The sequence below is a fragment of the Desmodus rotundus genome, chromosome 6 (genome assembly GCF_022682495.2).
Source record: "Desmodus rotundus isolate HL8 chromosome 6, HLdesRot8A.1, whole genome shotgun sequence".
NCBI classification, from domain to species: Eukaryota; Metazoa; Chordata; class Mammalia; order Chiroptera; family Phyllostomidae; genus Desmodus; species Desmodus rotundus.
In genome coordinates this window covers 91,549,059-91,573,066 of record NC_071392.1, presented here as the reverse complement: position 1 = coordinate 91,573,066, position 24,008 = coordinate 91,549,059, and the positions used below count along the sequence as shown (strand labels likewise).

At 55.2% G+C, this 24,008-nt stretch overlaps 1 protein-coding gene across 4 annotated transcripts in view; it reads right to left on the bottom strand.

Moving 5' to 3' along the window:
* DPP6 (dipeptidyl peptidase like 6) overlaps positions 1–24,008 on the bottom strand; it is a 508,565-nt gene that overhangs the window by 272,606 nt on the left and 211,951 nt on the right. Inside the window, exon 1 of one of the 4 annotated variants that reach the window (XM_045198755.3) lies at positions 10,389–10,769. The exons of the other annotated variants lie outside the window; for them this stretch is intronic. Coding sequence (XP_045054690.2) covers positions 10,389–10,445 — 57 coding nt within the window. The 5' untranslated portion in view covers positions 10,446–10,769. Of the gene's footprint in view, positions 1–10,388; positions 10,770–24,008 lie in introns of those variants that run through there. 4 annotated transcript variants of the gene reach the window in all.

The window sequence follows — 24,008 nt, the reverse complement described above, 5'->3', positions numbered from 1 at the left end:
TTCAGGCAGGGCAGGCAGGACTCTGGGAAAGGGGCGTGGCAGGGGGAGCCGGGGGAGCTGCTTAGTCAGGGGCTCGGGTTTTAGTTCTCTCCAGACTCCGAAGAGTTGACTCGTGTGTTGAAGGGAAACATGTACAGAACCTGGGACCTCTGCACTCTGCAGACTGTGGTCCAGGGCAGGCTGGGGGAGGAAGCCCCGTTTGGCTCACTGCCCCATTCTGCACGTGGATGGCGGTGTGCTTGCCAGGTGTTGGACATACATGAGGGACAGACGTGGTTTTGTCCTTCAGAGGCTCACGGCTGTGTGTTGAGGACGGCGAATCAGGCACCATAGTGAAGTCTCAAGATGCCGAAGGAGAAGCGCTCTCAGTCAAACCTGCCCCCTTTGGAGGGACAGCACAGGTGGGCATCCACGGTGACAGTCATCGTGCTTGTCCAGAGTGGACCTCGTGGGCAGAGGACAGCTGCAAAGTTGGCCAGGACTCGAAGAGCCTGTGCTTATGACACCCGGCCAAAGCTACCATCTGAGGCCCGAATCCATAAATCCTCAGCTGGCCTTGTAGAGCAACCCAGAAATAAAAAAATGCCATTTCTTCCAATAATTTGAAACAGCTCCTTAGATAGTAATTAAAAATATCTCAACCTACTTTATTTCCTTCTACTTCTACAAGTGGTTCCTTTAGACTTTCATCACCCCCACGGCTCACTGGCCCTTCACCCACCACTTGCGGGGCATCGGGCCATTTGTCCCGACCTCTCACCCCCAGCCGCCTTCGATGCCTCCACTGCGCCCTGCAAGCACCCAGATGCGACGGCTACTTAGGGTTTCCCTGCGGTTTGAGCACATTTCAACTGCTGTGTCTGAAGACTGTGCTCACTGGCTGGGCGACCACACTCAGGTAACAGAGGCACTGCACCAGGAGTCTACAGACAGACAGACAGACAGACGGCATCTGGGAGCCTCATGCCATCCACAGGCTCTGGTAACCCAGGGGTAAGGAGCAACCCACTGCTGATTCAGAGCAAGCACTCGAATGAATGAAATGCCTGGATTCTCAGCCCCTGACCTCCTGCTGAGCCGCGTCCCCATTCCGCTCAGGTGACAGGTTGGGAGGTGTCTCTCTCCCTCCCATCTGCCCACACCTGCTGTGTGACTGCCACCTTGGAGGCTATTCACGTGCAAGGTGAGGTTGGAAATCACCTAAGGCATACCCCCAAGCATGCAGAATCTACTAACTGGCACTTACTTTTAAAAGTCGGTTGGGAGGGCGGGGGAAAGCATTTGATACACCCTAGTGTTTTCTTGTTTCAAAAGCAATGCCTGGAGTGACTAATTACTTCAATGTGAAAAGTCACCATGGAAAACCTGCTGTCCCCGGCGCAGAGCGAGGGACAGAGGGAGAGCCGCGGTTCGGGCCGACAAAGGGCCGCAGGAACCCGCTTCCGCCTGAAGTCTATGCCTTCTCCCAACAGACTTCCAGACAAGGACTTTGTCATGCCTCTCAAATGTTCGGTGCCTTTATTTCCTTTGCAGTTTCCAGTTAATGTCAGTTTTTGTGTTAATTTTCTTAGTATAATGTGACTCAGGAGGTCTCACCGGGGATTGCTTGATTTAGTGCAAAAAGAAAAAGTGGCCCTGTGACTGTGCCGTGTGCCCGAGGGGTGGCTCGGCCTCTGGAAGCCTCACCCCTGCCAGGCACAATGACCCTGCTGAATAGCTGTCCGGCCTGCACGCTGCTCTGCGGCTCCCCGGCCCGTCTTGGGGCCACTGGACCAGTGCTCTGCCCTGTTCCACAGTCAGATGGGCCTTATATCCCAAGGGGGAGATGCTTCCTGTTACGGACATAAACATCCAAATATCACTGGCCAGGACGGGCTCTGAAACGCCTTCCCATCAAACACGACCTGATGTCACAGAACCACTCCTCTTAGAATGGACACATGAGTCTTCGCCGAACGCCGAATGTGAGGAGACCCGCGCGGGGGTCCCCAGGTTTCGTCAGACCGTGGAGTCGGCGCTCCTTAAGCAGTGGCTGGGAGTCTGTGCTTGACTGAAGCTGTCTTCACAGCCCCCAGGGTGACGGGCGTTATCTCCAAAGATGCAATCGGCGGATGTGCCCGAGGCCCCTTGGCTACCAGGGGAGGAGCTGGGACTCTCCAGGAGGGGCATCCAGGCCGAGGCTCATATCTCCTCCCAACTCCGGAGATGAGGGGCCGTGGTCAGGTGAAGGTTGAAGCGCCCGCCCCTGCCCGCCTTTGGAAGAGCCGGTGTCGGAATAACACTCACGATGGCAGCTTGGGGGCCTTGGGGCTTTAAGATTCTCATGATGAAGCAGTTTGAATCTCATTCTTCAAGCAGGGCACTGTATGGCTTGGCACCAAGGCACGGGTTGCAGCGTTTTTTTTGGTTTTCCAAGTCAGAGCCAGAAATGCTAACCGTCTTGAGTCTTCTTCGAAAGTTCTCAGGCTATTTCAAGAATTACTACTACACACACACACACCCACACACACAGGCACCCCACAATGCCTTAAAATACCCTGCTGCTTCTAAATGAATTTTATGTGGGGCTTCACCAGCCTTTAGGTCTTTGACAACCAGAAGCTTCCAGATCTTTCTAGTTGATGAAGACACACTCGGATTAAATAATCCCACTCCCGAAGTGTGATTTTGCTGCCCCAGGCCTCGGCCCCATCCCCTGGAACCCCCGAATTCCCGTCCTTCTCTCCAGAATGTGTCTGACCCCTCACCGCTGTTGGTGACAGTCTCCTTGCCATCATGCCATTGAAACCCTCTCAGGTGAGCATGTGCCTGAATTCCGGGGTCTTCTCCACACCCACCGGCGCATCCGCCTCAGCCCGGCCTGAGCCCCATGGCCCAGATGGGACCCCCACTGCTCTTCCAGCTAGGCACCAGCCCGGCGAGCCCTGCGTTCCCCCAATTTGCTTCTCCTCACACTGTGGCAGCCACTCATCAAAGTAAAAACCCCTCCTCCGATCTCACGTCCATGCAGTAAGTGAACGGGGTACCAGACGGGCCTCTAACATTGGAGAACGTGTCACCCTGCCGCTCCCTGTCAGGGCCCCGACTGAAGCTACACAATGAGCGCCGCAGTTCTAGATTCTCCCAAGGGAACGCTGGAACGGCCTCGGATAATCCAATGCGATGGGAAGGATAAACTAGCCTCTTCAAATCAGAGAAGTAAAAGTCTTTGGTGAGTTTTAAAACATCCATCCACCACCCAGGGGGAACGCTGGGGCATGTGAGCTTCTACAGGAGAAAATGGGGGGACAGGTTCGAGTTCTTTGCTCAGGCTGCTCATCTTGGGGGGGTCGGATCTATTCCTCCCCGAGCACAAATTCCCACCGTCTTCAAGAGGAATCACGGGCGCCTGTCAGGGGTCAGGAGACAGAGCTTGACCTTGGAAAATGTTCTGAAAGAGCCTCCCTTTCACAGCCATTCCTGCACTTGACCATGCAGATCCTGCTGCCGCCTTTGGGCTGGTGACCCCTCCACACGCGTGGGCAGGCACACGCACAGACACCTCCTGGAAGCCCACCTTCCCCACGAACAACCTAGCTGCTGCGGATGATGCTCAGCATCCCGGGCAGTTTTTCTTGGGCTCTGGCAGGTGAAGTTAAATCTCTTAAAAAGTTGATCAGATACCAGTAAGGAAATAATATAAAAATTGCCATAAAAATCCTATTATCGGGACTCGGTTAGATCAGGAACGTGTTGTGTGGAGCCGCCCGTGGAGGACTGAGTTGTGGGTGGTGCGGCCTCCCAGCCGCCGCCGTGCGCACACACAGACGCCACCTTGGAAGCGGGTCCGCGGCTCTGAGTCCATGACCGTGCTCACGGCGACTTCTCCTACGAAGGGAGAAGGGGCTGCTGCTGACTTCAACTCCATTCCCATCAAGTCCTGCCGGCCCTGGGAGCCCAGAGAGGCCGACTTGCCTGACACAAGAGCAGCGCTGACCTAAACGTGGGATTAGCAGGCACACACAGCCCACCCGTGACATCAGGGGACTCAGGTGATCCTCGTTGGGACCTCGCCCCATATGTTGGTTAATGATTATGACTAAACCCCCCTATTTTTCCTTCCATCCACTCTGCTGTAACTTTGTACGTAAAATGCCAATCAGTAGAAACTCTATGGCGTTTCCTTACCCACAGTTAATTGCGATGATTGCTACAAAATGTGTCAAGGAGACTAATGCATCGCACTGGCCTTTTTGGAGATTGGATTTGTCTCTGTCGAGTCAACTACGAGCAAATAATGGCATGTCACAGGTGCTAGGTAGAGGTGACAGAAGAAGGCCTACGTGGGACAGGGCAGCAGAGTCCGGAAAAGTACCCCAGAGGTGGAGGAGGAGAAGGAGGAGGAGGAGGAGGAGGAGGAGGAAGACCTGCTCTGAACTTTCTGATTTGATCACATTACCAGAGCAATTTTTCTCAAACTCTCGCTACCGCCCCTCCCCCTCACTTATTTATTTCCTTACTTCAAAGAACACAAGTTGCCTGTAATGGACTTGAGAATGCCAGCTAGCTTCCCGCAGAATTACAACAAAGAGGAGTTGGCCTTAAATTCCACCCAGATTAACATGGTTAACCCTCTCTCCTGCTTTCAGGCTACAAGGTAACCAAACCTAACCCTTGAGAGAGAAACACTGTAGCTCACTTGGGCTTTGCACACAACAGAACGACACGTCAGATCCAAGAACACACAACCTTCCCTTGCCTGATCTTTTCAAACCCCGGACTTCAAACAACCCTTGATCTCTAAAAGCTTCTGCAGAACCATTTCTTTCTCAAATTATGTTATTTTCCTTCATTTTTAGAAGTCTTCACCCATGGGCTCCTTCTGCCCTCTTTTTACCGTGGAGAGAGGGTGCACAATGTCGGCTACAAAAGCAAACCCCTTAACGTCACACACAGGTGTGGCTCATTTCCATAGATGATAATGAAGCGACAAATCCCAGCGGGGCGGAAGCATGGCGCCCGCTCATTACTATAAGTGATTAGCATCTCGACATTCTCCACAGGCACGCTGGAGCTGGAGATGTTTCGGTGAAGGTTAATGGAAAGCCCTCTCCGGCCCCTGCAAGTCCCCGAGGTTTCTCTGGAGCATCTGAAGGTCTTGGCTAAGTTTCCCATGGTGACTCCAGTATTAGAAAGGAGTTCAAAGGCATGTCAGCATAGCCCAGGAAGGGTCTGATGCAGAGAGAGCATTTTTCAGAAATGAAAGCCAGCTGCCTCCCATTGCTGCTGGATTTGGGCTCCGCATACAGCCCCCTTGGGATTGACTAGGTTCTCACTTAGTGTAGTAAGTAGTACCTGCCTATTGCTTTCTTTTAACATTTCATATGACCTCCTCTCAGAAGACGGGGGGCCACCTATAGGCACCAGAACACAGCAGATTATGGCTTCTAGGTAGGTGCTTGCTTCGTCACCAGGCTGTTGGCTCTGGTTGTGACACTAAGTACCAGCCTCTAAGAAGAGCATCACACTGGCCACCCTCTGTCCTCTCCTCAAAGGCTTCACCCTGCTGCCCCCACCCAATCTTCCCCTCCGCCCCAGGACCCACCTGGAGTTCCTGGCACGGATTTCTATCTGGTTCTGCACGTGCTTTCTCTAGGGCACCCACGATCTGAGTTCCCCCCTCAAAGCCGGCTCACATCACCCCATTCTGCAGCCACAGAGCATCTGTGTCCCCTCTCTGAAGCTCATGAGCACCGGGCGCATTTCTGCGCAATCTTTACAATCTGCCGTCCCTTTTCTTCACCCGGTTCCTTCAAGTTCCCTTTTCGTGGGCGCCGCCTGAGATAGCCTAGACCACGGGCAGGAGAGAGGCTGACCAGTCCTAGTGTGCCCCCCGGCTCCACGGCCACTCTCTGAACCCCAAAAGGTCTGCCTCACCTGTGCAAGACGCACAAAAAAAGACGTAACGTTGAGTCTTGTTCCCTGAGGGTTCCTTCCACTTTAAAGGAAGGAAACATTTTTATCCTCATCCGAGGACATTTTTCATAGCTTTTAGAGAGAGGAGAAAGGGGTGGGGAAAGGAGGGAGGGAGGGAGAAAGAGAGACATCGATGTGAGAAACATTGATAGTTGCCTCCTGTATGTGCCCTGACTGGGGATCGAACCTGCAACCTTTCTGTCTATGGGACAATGCTCTAACCAACTGAGCCACACCGGCCAGGGCCTTCCACTTTCTGAGTTTATTCAACACCACGTTCATCTTCATTGCAGAGACCTTTCTGCGTTTTCCTTTAACACAGTTGGATACAAAATGTAACTGTTAACACAGTCCAAGCCAGGTCCTCTGCTTCAGTGTCCAATGTCACTGCCAAATGCACAGAGCACTGGACAGGGACTGGCAGAAGTCCTGCTCTGGGAGGGCGCCTCTGGGCCCAAGGGAAGGTCTGTCCACACTCGGAAGCCCCAACTCCATGCATTTCAATATGTGCCTTATTGAACGCGCTGATTATGACATTGCCCTCGCTTCAGAAAGCTCTTTGGTGACGGCATTGCTATTACAATGGTTCAGCCAAATAATGTCCCCTGTCCGTCAACACGGGGGCCTAGGGCCCAAGCTTTTGTAGGAGCACACACACAGCAGGGCTGTGTGTCAGGGTGTGCGCAGCTCGAAGAAAACTGAGAAGCAACAAACATAATTGTTACACACCAAGTATCAGCTGGTTTTCAGGTCTAAAGAAGTTACGGAGGTAAGTGAACTTAGTAACACAGAGAAAAGGATACAAGTTGGCCAATAAAACACAGTAGCTCCTATGTGTAAAGAGGCTCCTTGAAGATCTTTTAAGGAAAGGTGCCTTCGCCCTTATTTGTGAGATTCTTGTGCCTACCAGGGCGGAGCAGGTCACAGGTGCACGGGTGAGGCCTCTTATGGCTCTGTGATTCCGGGGTGTACGAGGCCCCGACTGTGGGTGTGTCCACACCCACACACACACAGCAACTGCCGCCAAAAGCAGACCCCTGCTCAGTGCTGAGCAAGACTGCCTCAGGGCTCACTGGGAGCCGGAGAACTGATACTCTCCCCAGCGTTTCTGATCACTGCTTCCCAGCAGTGAGTCCCTCAAAACGAGGACAGCAGGTTTTAAAGCGAATTTGTACTTCTGTTGACTTGAAGGGGAGAAGTCCCTTCCTTTGGTCCTCTGCGAGGGGATGCAGGCTGTTGCTGAGGACGCTCTAAATTTAAATCAGATTCGCCTCTGCTTTCCCCCCTCACCAACTGGGCTCCACTCTGCACAGGAGGGCCGATGCCCACTCAGGTTTCCCCGAGCACCCTGTCAGCTGATTCATTCAGCTTAGAAGAGAGATTGTTTCCAAACATTTCTGGGCTGTTAACACATCATTTAAAAGTCCATTTTAGCATCTGCAAAGCGAAAGAGCAGTAATAGTCTCCTAGAAGTCTGTTCTCCCTGTGGTTTATTCCAATGTATCCACACAGCATCAAAGACAAACGAACAACCCCCCCCCCCAAAAAAAAACCCTTCCAACATATTCACCTATTTTTAGTACATGTTTTAGCAAGAAAATCGGGAGAGAAAAACCCAGCAATCTGGTAAAATTAACAGGTAAAGCCATTTGGTTTTATACTTTTTCCTGGATTTTTTCATCAACATGCAACATGCTCAGCTGCCACCACGCCCTTGGCTTCCGACTGCCAAGGCCGATAAGGTGCGGCACTTCCCTCTGCCAGCCTGCCAGCCACTCGACGGCAGTCGAGTGCAAGGACCACACACTGTTCAAGAACACTGGGCATCAGAATCAGGCTCCATCAAACCCAAACCCTCAGACTAATGCCTCGAGTGTGAGACTCGGGATGCCCCAACCACGGAGTTTCTATGATGCAATCAGGCCTGGCCCTGGCCGGGTGGCTGGGTTGGAGCCTCGTCCCATAAACCGAAAGGCTGCCAGTTCCATCCCCAGTCAGGGCGAGTATAGGAGGCAACTGATGTCTGTCCCTCCCTCTCTCTCTCTTATTAATGAACATATTCTTGGGTGAGGAGAAAGAAAGATGGGAAGGAAGGAAGGAAGGAAGGAAGGAAGGAAGGGGGGAAGGAAGGAAGGAAGGGAGGAAGGGAGGAAAGGTATTGAGAGAAAGCTAGGAAGTTAGTCCAATTAAACAATCCCCTTAAAACCCAAGCCAAACCACAAACCGGCATCTCTCTTCCTCTCCCCTAAAAGACATGGGACCATTTCCCTGCACCCTGGTCTCCCCGTAAACCCAGACCAGCCTGGGCAAGGGGCTACCTCCAGAGCCTCAGGGGCAAACTGAAGTGAAGAATTCGAGACCGTGGTGGTCAGAGCCCCGCCTTCTGAGTACACAGAATAAACAGGGAGAACGCCTTCTAAGAGCCACCCGCGGGAGAGGAAGGGACGCCCGGTGAGCTGAGTGTTGTTTCATAGGGTTGGTTCTGAGCGGTTCCTTGGGGGTTTAACCGTGGCCGTCTGTGGGTGCATTTGTTTGAGCAGGGGGGTCTCTGCACCCCACCCCGTCTGGCTTCTCCTGCCCTAGTTCGGCTGTTGACCGCCCCCCAAGTTTGTTTCATGTCACAGGGCAGGGGGCTCCGTGCCTCTCTTGGGGTCAGGGACAAGGCCTTCCCAGCAGCTCCCGGGGCCACAGCCATGCTGGCTGGCACTGCTGACGTCTTCTTCCAGGATTGGAGTAGGTGCCTGTGGGGGCGGTGGGGGACACATCCAATGGCCCAAAGTTATGACGTCAAACAGGAGCTTACACATCCTCCCAAACCCACGCCCAGATGACCCCCACTCTCCAGGCCTGGGGGGGATCAGAGAGCCGAACGAGACAGCAGCCGTGGAGCCCCTTTTAGGTAGCACAGACAGGCCCCTGGGTTGGCACCCAAGGTCAAAAATGCTCCCTTTGGCGCAGCCTGCACACCCAGGGCGCGTTCAGGGCGTAGCCAGCGAAGGAGGCCAAGGTGCGGCTGAGGGTGCACATGCTTCTTTACTGAATAAAGCCTCGGTGGGGGGGCCGGCAGAGGACGAGGCGGGGTGTGCCTACCAGGAGCTGCTGGTCTCCCTGCCACGCAGAACACAAACCCTCGCTCGGGCTCTGCCCTGACCGTCAGCGCCCTCAGATGTCCCTGTGTCCCACCCCTTCCACCCAGGGCAAATCAAACTGTATTTGCGTTCCTCAGCTGATAGCGGACAGTGGTAATAAGGTGGTCTTATTTTTTTTACATCAAAAATGGGCTTTGAGGAAATGACCAAAAAAACCGCAGCTCGCACAAAACACAGATCCTGAGTTGCCTTCGAACGGACGGTCTCAGAATAGTTGGTGGTAAGATTGTCACACAGCGCCCCCCTACCCCCCCTCCAAGGCAAGGTGCTTTCCTGGGCCCCGGAGGGCTCTCCTTTCCGGGCCCCAGTCCCAGCGAGCACAGCCCTGAAATGAAGAGGGGACAGGAGACAGTGCTGTTGATTCGCCAGCAGCGCTGGGATCTCCCCGGGGTTGGGGCCAGGACCACCTCAGCCGCCTGTGGGAGGACATGGGGCCATGCTGAAAGGTAAGCAGCGTCCAGGTCTTCCAAGAAGGAATTGCATCCACACAAGCTCACAACCCGCCCGCCGGCCCCGCGACTCCCCAAGATCCTGCAGATGGGGGGGCGCTGCCTGCTGCCACCTGGGGGCGCAGGGCAGTCCTGCCCTTCCTGCCCAGCCCTGTAAGACCTGCTCCCTGCGAGCGGGGGGGGGGGGGGGGGGGGGGGGGGGGGGGGGGGTCCCACGTGGCCCAGAGGCCACATCCTTCAGCTTTTCCAGCAGGGAGACCCTGCACTCCCTAAATACTCGGAGTGAGCAGCCGCGGGGGGCTCATCCCTTCAGGAAAAAGGAGGAAGGGGACCCGGTTACCCAAGGAAAAGTCCTTTCAACATGCCTTCCTCTGACTTACATTAGAACCAAAGCAAAGTCCTACTGGAGGATGGGAATGCGCTGAACTTTGGGGGGCAGCGCACCTCCTCTAACCACCACCACCCCCAAGAAAAAATTATAAGTAGTTGGAAACCTTCACAACGGACACATGCTCCATTGGGCAGCTCTGCCCAGACAGGCCTTTGTCCCAAGTCCCTTCACGCCAAGTTGACCTCAGCAGACGCTCCCCGTGCCGCCTGACAGATAGACCAGGGGAGCTTTTTAAAAACACAGGGGGGCGGGGGGGGGGCGCGGCGCGAGGGAAAGGCAGACCCCGCAGCGCTCGCTAGGCGCTTTCTCTCACCTGCCCCTTCTGTGGCTCAGGTGGCTGCCGTCACCACAGACACAAGACCCCCGAGAAACCCCGCTCTCCGCTGTGTCGCGGGCACACCGCGCGCGCACACACGCACACAGGCACGGTCCCGGCGGCGTTACCTGCTCCTGCTGCTGCGCGGGCTTCGCGGAGGCGCTGGGCTCCTTGGCGGTGGTCATGGTTGCCGGCGCTCACCGGCTCAGGGGCAGGTGCGTCCAGACGGTGAGTCGGGAGTCACCAGAGCGCAATCGGCGGGGAGGACTGGGGTTCAGTGCATACTTCCCAAACCGCACGGCTCTGGGGGGGGAGGGCAGGGACGGTGGGCAGACCAGCTCAGTTTCCCCTCGCGATGCCAAGATCAGCGAGCGGATCCGAAGAGGGGAGATGCTGCGGCTTTAGTGGGGTTTCTCCAATTAGCAACAGCCTCTGCAATCGCCACAGAAACAACGATAACTGCTTAGCAACCGGCAACTGGCGGCGCGGTGCAGGAAGGGGACCCGAGTGTGCGCGCCGCGCCCGCCCGCCTCCCAGCGCACGGCGCATGCTCGGCTGCGGCTCGGCGGGCTGGGGAGGGGGCGCCGGGGGGCGGGGTGGGGGGGCACTGGAGCAGGGGGCGCGCCCTGGGAAAGGAGGCTGGAGAGGGTGCGTCGGGGAGGGGACACGGGGGAGGAGGGGGCGCTGGGGACAAGGCCACGAGGGAGGGAGGGACGGTAAGAAGGAGAGGGCGCGCCGTGTGACAAGAAGCTGAAGAGGGGGTGTCAGGGGGCTGGGGAGGTTGCGCCTGGGGCGACGGCAGGACGCGGACCAGGGACGTAGGCGGCTCTGCCGGGGCACAGCCCCTGGAACGCGTCCCCGCCCTCTCCGCCCGGGCCCAGGTGGCCGGACCTGCGTCCCTCAGTAGCCGCAGCAGCTGAGCAGGCCCGCGGGGCGCACCTGGGCGGGGGCACTGAGGGGCCACAGGAGGGAGGTGCTTTGCGCTTCCTTCAGCCGGGTGCCCGGGCCTTCGAGAAGGCAGGAGGTCTGTGCGCACCAAAGAATAGCGTCTTTTTTTGCGTGCGGCGTGGGTCGTGCCGGAAGCCAGTAGCGGAAATCTTGGCCTTTGTTTTCCCTTAAATTTCCAAAAACTTAGGTGTCATCTTGAAACTCGAAGACTCTCCCGTGTGTCTTTGAAAGTCATCCGGGACCTCCAGGGTTAACAGGACAGGGCCTGCGGTGGCCTGACGGGAAGACGGAGGCTCCCCGCTGCGGCCGAGGCTGGGGCTCCGGGCGAGCGGGGCCGACACTGGAGGTGGCGGCCCTCCTTTCCCGGTCGGGTCCCGGCTGCCCTGTGCTGACCCGCAGGACCAGGTGGAGGACCCAGGTGGTCGAGGGAGGAGAAAGACCGAGGGTTCTCGGTGCAGCTCTGCTCGCGATAGTTTGCAGGCGGGAGCTGCTGGTCTTCCAGAAACGTGGACTCCCTCGGGCCAGGGCTCTTGCGCGGCCCCTCTGTACCCCCGTTAACGCTTCCGCATCTCCTCCCAGCCTTGCCCACTACCTCCAGCAGAAGGGCTCCAGGTGGGGCGCGTGGTGGCCTGGGAGAGCGAAGCCACCCTGCACGCCGCGCCAGCAAAGGGCCTCAGTGAGGAAGTCCTTCCGTAGGCACCTCTGCTTCTCACCTGGCTCCCGTGTAAGACTCCGGGCAGCTCCTCGCAGGGACGAGACAGAGTGGATTAAGGAAGACTCTCTTCCTCAGCTCCTCCCGAAGCCCACTGCCCCCAGTCATTTTACAAAACACACACTGGCAGGACGCAGGGCACCGTGTCCTCAGGGGTTGACAGGTGAGTTCAGAGAGAAGCAGAGCTGCCTGTCACCCCACCCCGCCACAGCCTCAAGGACATCTGGTCTGAGCTTTCCTTGGCAAGGCTGGGAGATGCATCGTGCAGCCAAGAGTACAAACAAGGAGCGCCCGGTGCGAAGTCCTCCACACAGCGGGGCTGAGCTTGGTGTCCTGCCGCCTCTGCCCAGACTCCCTGCAGGATGGGGGAGTTTCTGGGCCGGGCACCCCAGTGCCACGGACCCCTGTGGACCCCTCCCTCGTGGCTCTGCTCTCAGTGTGTGGAACATAGGTGGTCTGCAATGTGGGCAGAAGGGCCTGTGCTAGGCACGCAGGCGCTCGGGGCGAGGGCTCCGTCCGCAGCCAGTGACAAGTGGGGCCACCAAGGTCCCCAAGCAACCCCGCCCTGCAGGCTCCAGCCACAAAGACTCGGACAGGAGGTCTGGGCGAGCAACCTCTGTCCCCTCACTCACCTGCGCCACAGTGGCCCCCGGAGGACCTGGGTGACAGCCGAGGTCACCGACCCTCTGCCAACTCTACGCCAGCAGTTCAGGCTCATTCCTGGGTGTCTCAGAACTGGCCCCTCCTCCACTTTCCTTTTCCATCATAACCTCTGGGGCGGGTCAGACCTCAAACCACCGTCTGGTGACATCCCCAAAGGGTCCACTGCTGACCCACCAAGACCACGGCCGGCCTCCACCCAGGGCTGATGCTACCCGAGGGCAGGGAGAGGGGCAGGGGCCCTGGGTCCCAGCTGAGGGGGCAGTAAGCACCCCGGGGTGCCCAGGTGTGTACGCGTGCTGGGGAACAATATGGAGTCCCTTCTTTCAGGCACTTCTGTTTTGCTTCTCAGTGAAGACGTTCAACGTGACTTTACATCTAAAATGAACATGGGGATGATGCGCAGTCTGCACACGTCTGCAAGATGCTGCTTGGTACTTCAAAGGAGTCTCCTGCCGGCATCAGATCATCGGTCCCCTTGGCGGCTTGCCTGACTAGCCCCCCCAAAGCCCCCCCATCCTCCTCCATCACCTCTGCTCTTCAGGAGCCACGGGTGGGAACGCGTGAGGCAGCCTGGTCCAGGGACAGGCAGGAGGTGCCCCTCAGACCCTTCCCTGGGGCTTTCTGGCACCAGGCCCCCCATGGCCAACTCATCTGCACACTTGACTTTGACAGCTCTTAAAAGAGAAAGGGCAGGACTTCCTGGGAAGCTCAGTGACACGGTGCACGTGGAGGACGAGACCCAGGGTGCGGTACGCCAGTCACAAGAGGATATATTCTACTGCTGTGAGGGATCTAAAGTAATCAGAGCCCTGGACCAGAGAGTGGAGTGGCTGCTGCCAGGGGCTGGGGTGGGGGGAGGAGGCCAGGGGTGTGATGCTTCATGGTGTCAGATTCCCATCGTGCAGATTTCCATTACGTGATTCTAGACATGCGCTCTACACCGCTGCACCCCTCGTTAACGATACTGCATTGCCCTGGCTGGTGTGGCTCAGTGATTGAGCGCCGGCCTGTGAACCAAAGGGTTGCCGGTTCAATTCCCAGTCAGGGCACATGCCTGAGTTGTGGGCCGCAACTCAGGGACTTAATTAGGGAGTGCATGAGAGACAACCACACATTGATGTTTCTCTCCCTCTCTTTCTCCCTCCCTTCCCCTCTCTAAAAATAAATAAATAAAATCTTTAAAAAAATTACTGCATTGTACACCTGGGTAGGTCTGGCTGGGAAGAGGGGGAAAGCTGCCTTTCACCCAGCGCATCAGGATCCCTCCAGAGGACACACGCCATGCTCAAGTTTACCATTCAAGTGAAAGGCCTGTGACTATCACCATGGATACAGAGAGACCCGCCTCGTGGGTACGCCTGGAACCAAACTCTCCCGAGTGTTATCAGCACTGTCGTCTAAAACTCATCAGGCAGAGGAGAAAGTGACAGCTGCAAATACAGGACGTGGTGCCCCCCATGGCTGTGCAGACAAAGAAAAAAAGTATGGACATATTTCTAGAGAACAGCATAGAGCAATAGTGTGGGTCTCAATAATTGGAGACCGCGCGAATGTGGCTCAGAGGAAGATTCAGGGGGAGGTGGGCAAGGACAGGAGTGCAGCAAAAAGGGTCCCTGCGCCCCTGCCGGCACCTTCCTCTGTGGGGACTTAACTGATAACAGACGTGCTTAGGGAAGGGGACTGGCGATGCTTTCCCGTCCCTATCATGATGCCGTGACAACGGCTGTCCAATCCCCAGCCACCCTGTGATGCAGGCTCTGCTGTCTCCCCAGTTAGGCAGAAGGAAGTTGCTACTTAGAGAATAGGACACCCCTAGTGACCCAGCCAGTAAGTAGCCAAAGTAGAACCAGAGCCTCGGGAGTACCTGCGCCGGGGCCACCCCGCTGCCTCGAAATGCCTGGGGAGGAGCAGACTGAGCTTAGTTAACTGGTCCCTGTGCCAGGAACACGCGAGCATTTTGTACGTAGTGCCTTAATTAATCCTGAGAAATCCCTTAGATACATATTGCATTAATTTGCTGAGGCTGCTGCAACAAAGTAGCACAGACGTGGTGACTTCTCCAACAGAAAGTTACTTTCTCACAATTCCAGGGGCTCCAAGTCCAAGATCAAGGTGCTGGTTCCTTCCGAGCCCTCTCACCACGTCCATCCTCTCCCTGTGTCCTCAGGTGGCCGTCCCTCTAGTGGCCTGTGTCCTTATCTCCTCCTTCTATAAGGATACCAGTCAGATTGGATTAGGGCCTGTCATGTGGCCTCATTTTACCTTAATCACCTCTTGATTCTATTTATTTTTTATTTTTACCTGTAGTGAATCACTTTAAAAAAAAAGAAAGGGCACAATTTCCAGATACTACACATATTACTTAGTAAACAATCTGTTCAAATCAACTTGGACCTTTTCTTTTTCCTTTTTTTGGCAAACTCTCCTTATTTATTGAAGTTAATCTACCTTTACCCACCGCCCTACTCTCTCCCCTTGGCAGCCATCAGCTCACTCTCTACTGTATCCATGGGTCTGTTTCTGGGGTTTGTTTGTTTGTTTACTTGTTTTGGATTTTTTTTTTCAGATTCTGCATGTCAATGACTTACTTCCCTTAGCATAGTACCTTCTAGGGCTATGCATGTTGTCACAAATGCCATCACTGCATCTTTTCATGGCCGAGTAATATTCCATTGTACGTACACACGCTCCTCATCCGCCCAGGGGCACCTGGGGTGTTTCCAAGGTTACTTGGAGACCGTAAGCAACGCCGCAATGAACATGGGAGTGTGGGTATCTTTTCAAATGAGTGTCTTTGTTTTCTTTGGATATATTCCCAGAAGCGGGATCGCTGGTGGTTCTATTTATAATTTTTTGAGGAACCGCCACACTGCTTTGCACAGTGGCTGCCCCAGTCTGCAATCCCACCAACAGTGCACCAGGGTCCCCTTTCTCCACATCCTCGCCAGCACTTGTTGTCTGTTGATTTACTGAGGACGGCCACGCTGACAGGTGTGTGGGTGATAGCTCAGCGCAGTGTTAATTTGCATTTCCCTGTTAATTAGTGATGTTGAGCATCTTTTCACATGTCTGTTGGCCATCTGTGTGTCTTCTTGGGAGAAGTGTCTATTATTAATCACCTCTTTAAAGGGCCCTCCATCCCAAAACAGTCACGTTCTAAGGTACTGGGGTTAGGACTTGAACATGTACATTTGGGGAAGGACGTAATGCAGCTATAACTCTGACTATCAGCTCCGTTTGACTTAGGAGGAAATTGAACTTGAAATGACCAAGAAGTTTGGGTCCAGTTCTACTGATCCAACCCTTTGTTATGCGCACACACGCACTCTCCCTGCGTCTCCTCAAACACCTGCCGAGTCCTTGTGCGCAAGCCCGATTCCTTACCTCTCCAAAGGAGGACCCTGTTTCTGCTCAGCAACAGGCGGCGAGAGGGGGCTCACAAAAGCCTTGCTCTGGGTGAGTGCCTTCCTCGGTGTCTAGGAAGGTTCCCTTTTAGAGGGGCTCAGGTGCTTCCCGGAGTCTCAGCCTTTCCCAGGTGAGCGCTCCTTTTGCCAAGGCGCAGGGAGAGAGGCGGCTGCCAGGGCTGGACTTTGCTCTGCCACTGAGCACGTTCAGAGCAGCCACAGCCCTGAGGCAGGAGGCGCTGGTGGCTGGTCTGGCCCAGGCTGGCTGGGGCACGGGCAGCGGGAGACTGGAGGGCACAGGGCAGGCCAGCCTGCCCACGGGGAGATGGCCAGTGGCTCGTCTCGCCACATTACCCACCTCCTCTTGTCATGGGTCCCACTGCGCGGTTTCACTGCAAGCCTCTGAGACCTGCGGGCTCCCCTGACCGGGCTGAGGCACGGCAGGTGCTCCTGGAGAGAGACAACCTCTGGTGGGCCTGGGGGCTTAGCCCAGCGTCTCTCTCCCCACCCCAGGCATGTGACGAGGGTGGTGGGTGCAGGCTCAGCGGGTGAGGTTGGTTTGCCAACAGGCCGGCCTGGGTCCCCCTACAGCTGGAGGCCTCTCTCTCCCCTGTCCCCACGCCCCTGGCCCTGAGGAGCCAATCAGCTTCCCTCGGACAGTCACTCCCCCAGGAAGTCTCTACTGAGCAGCTGCAGACAGCAGAACTGCCCGCAGGACACAGACACGCTGGCTACCTTGTTGCTCTGAGGTCAAAATGTCTCTAGAGTAGGGCCAGGGAGACTTTGAGTTTTTTACCACTAACCATCTGCAAGAAAAGCTACTTTCAACGTACAATTCCCTAAAAAATTAAAAGGAATATGGGCAGCAAGAGTCTATGGAGAAAGAAAACCCGAGAGAGAGAGAGAGAGAGAGAGAGAGAGAGAGAGAGAGAGAGAGATTTATATTAAAGAAGTGGCACACTGGATTATGGGAGTTTGCAAGTATTTGCAGGGTAGGAGAGAAGGCTGGACACCCAGGGAACAGTGGAGGCTGCAGGTCAAGTCCAAAGGCGGTCTGGAGGCAGCATTCCCAGAATTTCCCCTTCCTAGGTCGAGGTCTATCCTTTTGTTCCTACGGCCATCAACTGATGAGATGAGGCCCACCCACACAGCGGAGGGTAATCTGCTTTACTCAAAGTCCACTGATTTAAATGTTAATTCCACACAGACCGGGATACATATGAAACCTCCTACAACATCTAGTTGGACCAAAAGCTTGGCCCAGCCGAGCTGCCACCTAAAAAGGGCTATGACAGGCTGTACGTGGGAGTGACTAGGAGCAGGGTCGGTCAGTGGATATTTTCAATTTCCTCCCCTCCTCCTCCCTCCTTTCCCCATCTTTCCACCTGGAATGCTTCAGCCATGAACCATGAGACTGAGACTATCCATGGGGGCCACAGAAGGAACCCCAACACCAGAGGGTCCTGTGGTGAGTTGCCATAGCAAGCCTGGGCTGTTCACCCCCAAGGTCAAGTACAGGAGAAGGAAACGCACTCCTCTTTCACACGAGTCCCCGTGAGTCTCGGTTTCCAGCATGCCCCACCAGGCTGAGCTCAAGAGAACGTGGTCCAAGTTCCTCTGAATGACCATGAAGGGCAGCCCCATAACATCACAGCTGATTAAATCAGGAAGGACAGTATCCAATCTGTCGTATTAGACCTATTGGCTTGATGTTGATTTCTCAACGCAGCACATGAGCGAGCCTCTAAGTCAGGTCCACAGACAATGACCATGGGCTACAGGGGTCCTCTGGCCATGGTGCCTTCCCTGCACGGAGAACCGAGGTGGCCCATGCACCTGGTGGATTCTGGGCCACGCACACATGTCGTCCTCACGAGCGGGAGTGACGTCCATCACTGGCTGCACCTGCCAGGGGGACATTGTGGCATTGATGTGTCCCATGTCCAGTTCTGAGTCCCTTCACCTGGCCCTGCCTTGCACCCTGTCCCCCCCCCAGTCCTCTCCCCCATCTTGGGCAGGAGGGTCAGGGAGCAGAAGTCACTGGCACAGCTGCTGGGCTGCACTGAGGACAAGGGACAACTCTCTCTCCACCTCACACCCCCTTGAAAAGCCCTGTCACTGCCGTCACAGCCCGGTCACCTGGGGACGTAAATGGCAGGCACATCTCCGCACTGCCTTCCCACGGAGGGTGGGGCAGCTGCCTCCTCCCCCAGACGCCTGGCCCTGCCTTCCTGCCCTGCCAGACCTGCTGTTTAATTAGGAGGTGGGAAGTGACAAGAGCCCCTTCTGCCGGCCCTTTGGGGAGTCCAGGTCTCACAAGTGTGGCCGGGAGGCAGTCACGGCCACCAAGCAGATGGGCCCTGCGGGAAGCAGGCGGCGTGCCCTGTCCCTCCCCAATCCCCGCCCCTCCAGTGCCCGTCCACCGCTCGCCTCCTTCTCCCCTTGTTCTTCCCCTCAGGACAGAATTATTCTTGGGTGAGAGATGACAACGGCAGAGGGCTGGCTCCCCTGAGACGCATCCACCTGCAAAACAACGGGACACGTCCCTAAACCGGACGACCGAGCTGTGAACTTGGGAGACGTTTGGCTGCGAGCAGACGTTCTGCAGACCTAAGGCATGAAATCCCGCCTCGGCCCTCTGTCTCCACGCAGGCCAGGTCATCTGCTCAGAAAGCAAACGCACGTGGCTGTCAGCAAAGCCGGGTTTTTTGTTCTCCGTCATCGTAAACAGTTTCACCACCTGACCCGCCGGGGAGACTGTGCAGTCCCCAAACACACACCTCTCCTCCTGTTCACGCCTTCCCTCCTCTGGCCCTGCAACAGGCATGTCGCTGGTGGGAGACCAGTGTTCCCCGAAGACACCCACTGTGTGAGTTTTACTTTCCCTAAGTCAGAAATCGCAGAAGCGGAGCTGGGGACTCTGGGGACCACAGGGTAATGGCCTTGGGGGGCCAGAAAGTGTCAGGAGAGAAGAGCTGCTCCCTGGTTCTGTCCTGAAGGCCATGGTGAAGTCTGGGCTGGAAGGTCAACTGGCCACGGACTCGGAGCCACCTGGGGCACCTTGCCGTGATGCTCAGGGGTTCTCAACAATTCCCTCGTCTGCAGAGGAGAGTGCTTTGCGTGGGAACTCGGCAGGTGAGGCGATCGGATGGACAAACGACCTCCTGCCCTCCCCTAAGCAAGCGCCCTGCGGTGCTGTGTGGTCTGGATGCTCCGCAGGGCCCAAGGCAGGGTACCCTGCGTGGCCTCGTGCACCCGGGGCTCAGTGCCACCCTCGACATGCAGCTGGGGTTAAATATCAGAAACCGAGTACTCATGGCTGCATGGAGGTGCACACACGCAGGTGATGATGTCGCCCGAGGCTGATCGGGGACCAGGACCTGGGCTTGCTTCCTCTCTCCGCAGGACTAGACCAAACCGTTCTGCCTCAGGGAAATTCCTGGCCGTCCTGCACTACGTGAGCGTCTCTCTGGTTCCACAGTTTCAAAAAATCCTGTTGATTCTTCTCCAACACACAGCACACACACTGCGAACTACCCAGCACGTGGAACGAGAGCGCATACATTTTAAAAACAATAGGGAGGAATTAGGTGTGTTTTCCTAGAGGTATATTGCAGTGTGATGGGAAAAGCAGGTGACAGATGGTTCTGGAGAAAGGAAGGATAAACAAGTTTACAAAAGCAGGGCCCTCATCTTCCTCACTACCGGTTCATTTGTCAGAATGAAAAGCGCGCCGGATCACCTGCAGAAAGTTACTCGGTCGTCTTTTTACTGAATCTGTCTTCTCGGTATTCAGAACACATCAGGGCTCTGCACGCAGTTCATAAATGCGCAGCGGCGATGACCAAACTAAACTGAGATAGCGCTGCACTGCGAGAGCGCTGCTGCTTCTCGCGGGAAATACAAGAACCTATCACCCTTCTCGTAATTTACAATATTCCTTATGTCGCCCTCACCTCCCTTTTTCAAATCATTTCCTCACAGAGAGTTACTGTAGCTGTGTTTGTAAACTGTGGTCCCATAAATTTTATGAATCGTAAAGTCTGCCACTGTATCGGTTTTGAGAGTGTGACTCCAGGCGGTGAGTCAGCACAGTCACTATGTTGCTGCCAGCGCCACTGTAAGTTCAGAAGAGAAACACTGTAACCCCTGAGCTTAAATAAGACCCTGCTCTCTCCCCTGTAGCTCCTGGTTGCCTCTCCTTTCTTCCTCTATGAGTGAGCCCGTTCTAGATGTTTTGTATGAGTGGAATCATACAACATCTGTCCTTTCTGCCTGGCTTATTTCATGTAGTATAACTTTTTCAAAGTTTGTCCATGCTGTAGAATGTATCCGAGGCCATTCCATTTTTATGGCTAAGTGATACTCCATGGTGTGTATACCGCACATTTTTTAATTCCATTCATCACTCGATGGACACTCGGGTTGTCTGCGCCTTCTTGCTGTCGTGAATAATGCCGCAAGGCACATTGGCATTAGAGTATGTGGGCTCCTGTTTTTAATATTTTGGGGGTACTTTAGCTGGTTTTAATTTCAGAAATACAGTCAGTCAGTTGATGTTTGCATGGCTGTGCTCCACTTACATTGCACAAATGGTCTCTTAGTCCTGGCGGAATCCGGTTACAATGACCCCCGCTGGTCTCTAAGTCAGTGAAGTCCCACCCACGATGGGCACCTCGTGGTCCCCTGGACCCGAGCTGGCTCAGGTTCCTGGACTCACTCCCCCAGTCTCTGACGGCTGCAATCAGGCATCTTCTTGGGACTCGGCTTCCCCAGTGGTCACACGGAGAAATGAATCTTGCCTTCCTGGTCTAACACGAATGGCCGTAAAGATCCAACGAGGCCAAGTCTGGAAAACACTCGGATGCACAGAAGCTCTCTGCAGCACGGCACAGTGTTCTCCTATTCTCACGCAGCTGTTTTCACGCCGCGTGTCTGCAAAGAGGAACGAAATGGTCTGGGTCCAGAGCACTGGCTCCCTTGTCCTCGTGGGGTCAGACTAACAAGCCAGGGACAGGCGTGCCGGAGAGCGTAATGTCCAGTTCAGTCCGTGTGGGCTGTGGCTGGCATCTGCCTGTCACACTCTCAGACACTCGGGCTGCACGGGGCTCAGCCTGCATCTCACTGGACCATCCGAGTGGCCCTCAGGCAAGACGCCGGGGTCCTGAAGACACTCAGCTTCTCCATGCAGCTCTGCTTCCCCGGGGCTCTCTTTGTCTTTGTTGTTCCCACAGTAGCCCTAGTGGTGTGAGCGCTGCAATAATGGCTGTCTGCGTTTCTTCTGTCGTTTGTTTGCCTCGAGTGGATGGGAAATTCCTTGAAGAAAGAAGCCAAGCCTAGTGCAGGAGACCCCGTGGAGCCCAGAATACTGCTTTGTCCCGACAGGAGCTCACTGAGTCCCCGTTGTCCGTGACGATGCCGATGCTGACCCTTACCGGCCGGCGCCACGTTCCAGGCCTCCTTATAGTCCCTACGAATGAACCAAACTACTCTTAAAATAACCCTGTGAAGTAGACAATCGCTGTCCTCACTGTGCGGGTGGGGAAACGGAGGCAGATAAAGTGGAAGTCACTCGCATCTGGTGGCAGAGGTCATGCTTCACGGCACGTGTGCTCCCTCGGCCTCTCAGAGGCGCGGTCGAGGCAACGCAGGTGGGAGTGCAGGGTGCAGAAGGGGAGCAGGTTGGGATATGAGGTCCCCTGGGGTCTTCAGAAGGAGCCTGGGCCCCACCAGTGAGGGCTTGCTTTGCCCATCACCCCGGCTCCCGGTCGGGACTGGGCCAATAGGTACGTCCAGGGGTCGCCCCTGAGACCAGAGGGGAAGTCCTGTGTGTTCTGATCCTGGCCTGAGCGGAAGGTCCAGGGAAGTGTGGGTGTGGCTCCAGAGCCTCCCCGTCCCCGTTCATTGAACCTCCTGTTCCAAGTCGAGCATTGAAGATACATTCTAACCCCTTGCAGACCGCGCTACACTTACCTACCCGGACACACGTTCGTGCTTTTGATTGGCTGGTTTTGTTTCCCAGTGGCAGGCTGGGAGAACGGCATGCGTTCTGATGCCTAACTTCCATAAATAAAGCACTGTGTGTGAATTCTCTCAAATAGGCATTGCACTCAATAGCAAGCAACCTCCATGCCACATACCATTAGTCAAGCTCCTTAACCTGCCTCAGTTTCCCCGTCGGTGAAAACGTACAATAACTGTCCTCACCTCGTGGAGGGGCTGGGAGGACCCCGTGTGTTAACACCGCGGAGTATTTAGGACAATCGGTGTCATCGCACAGGGGGGCGCGAGGGGCTAGAAAAGCGTCCGCAGAGCGCTTTTCCTCGGGATCATCGTTAGCCTGCAAGCATGTCGTTTGCGGAGTGGAAAGGAACCTCCCCACTACCATACTCATTAAACGCAAATGCAAATGGAATGTGTGACTAATTAATTATTAATAGGCATAATCCAGGCCATCATTCATTGAACAGCTACAATACACGAGCTGAGCACCAGCAGCCGACCTGGATTTCAGCCCCGGGGGTGAATGGACTTCCGAGGAGTTTCCTGGAAAGTACACATCTTTTTTTATGTTTTTAATTGTCACCCGAAGATATGGGTATGTCCAGAAAGAGAGAGAGAGAGAGAGAGAGGAAGAGAAACATCGATGTGAGAGACAAACATCGATCAGTTGCCTCCTGTACGCACCCCAACTGAGTATCGAACTTGCACCCTGCGTAGGTGCCCTGATCAGGAATCAAACCGGCAATCTTTTGGTGCACGGGCGATGCTCCAACCCACCGAGCAACCCAGCCAGGGCAAGTGGCGTATCTTGAGTCCTTAGCTCAAGTCCTTGCAAAGCTCCAAGGAAACAGTTACAATTTATATCTGCACCTGCGGCAGGGACCCAGAGCACACAGAAGAGTGGTAACTGTGTCATTCACAGCAACGACAGCTCTGTTACACTGTGGCGGATTACAGAGTGATTGCTCCCGCTGTTGGCCCATTTGAGCGAGGTTTGGTGGGGGTAAACAATTATTTTACTCCTATCTGTGCTAAATGTAACTCTCTTTCAAAATATCCTGCTGACTGTTCTTAACATTTATCAGGAGTTACAAAACGTTCTGAGCTTTGAATAAGAGATAAATGCTGTTATTCAAACCAGCGGCCAGGACGCTTATTATCTCCAGAGGAAGAGACATGACCTACTCGGGGCTTTCAGGGCTGCATTTGCAAAGGCTGGTCTGCTCAGCCGTTCCTGGCATGGGGTTCTCTGCTGAGAGCTCAATCCGCCTGAGGACAGCGGGTCTAAGATTCAGACCAACGTCCAGGACCTGGAATGCGCTTGTCCACAAGCAAGTCCTTTAAACAGGCTGCGAGGGCACCTCCAACAATGAAGGTTCCATTTCCGTCCCTGCCTTCCCTGCGTTCAGTGGATGCATCGATACCCCTTTCTAAGAGTTTATCTTGGACTCAAAAGTCAGGCTAATGAGACAGCGATCTAAACACAGAGATCGTCAGCTCCACAGTGAGAAAGGTCCCCCCACCCCATTCACATGGCCTCTTTTCCTCCAGGCCACAAGCTGGCACCTGCTCGAAATACTGCTGTGTGTATCCAGGCCGTCTTCTGAGACGCTGTGCCCACCATGGCTCTAAGGGACATTTGGCTACTGAGAGCCACAGAGGATATTCCCCTCGGGACACCCAACCCTGAATTCAGAATTCGCCACATTCGTCTGGGTGGCCCTGGGGAAAACTAGTCAGCGATGCTGTGTCACAGGTGACTGGCTTCTAAAACGGGACCCATAACCACCCGCTCGCTGGGTTTTCACATACATTTCTAAGATGACACGCGTAGTTTGAAATGACATAGGAACACCACCAATAAAAGCGTTTCGCCGCTTTGGCAAAACCGCCGCCGCCCTCACCGTCCCCGCCACAGCTCAGCCTGGCAGCGCTCCTCCTATGCGCCCATTCAACCGCCAATCGACCTCCGTTCCCAGCCCCGGCCGTGGCCTCCCAGACACGGGGAAAGCCTTGCA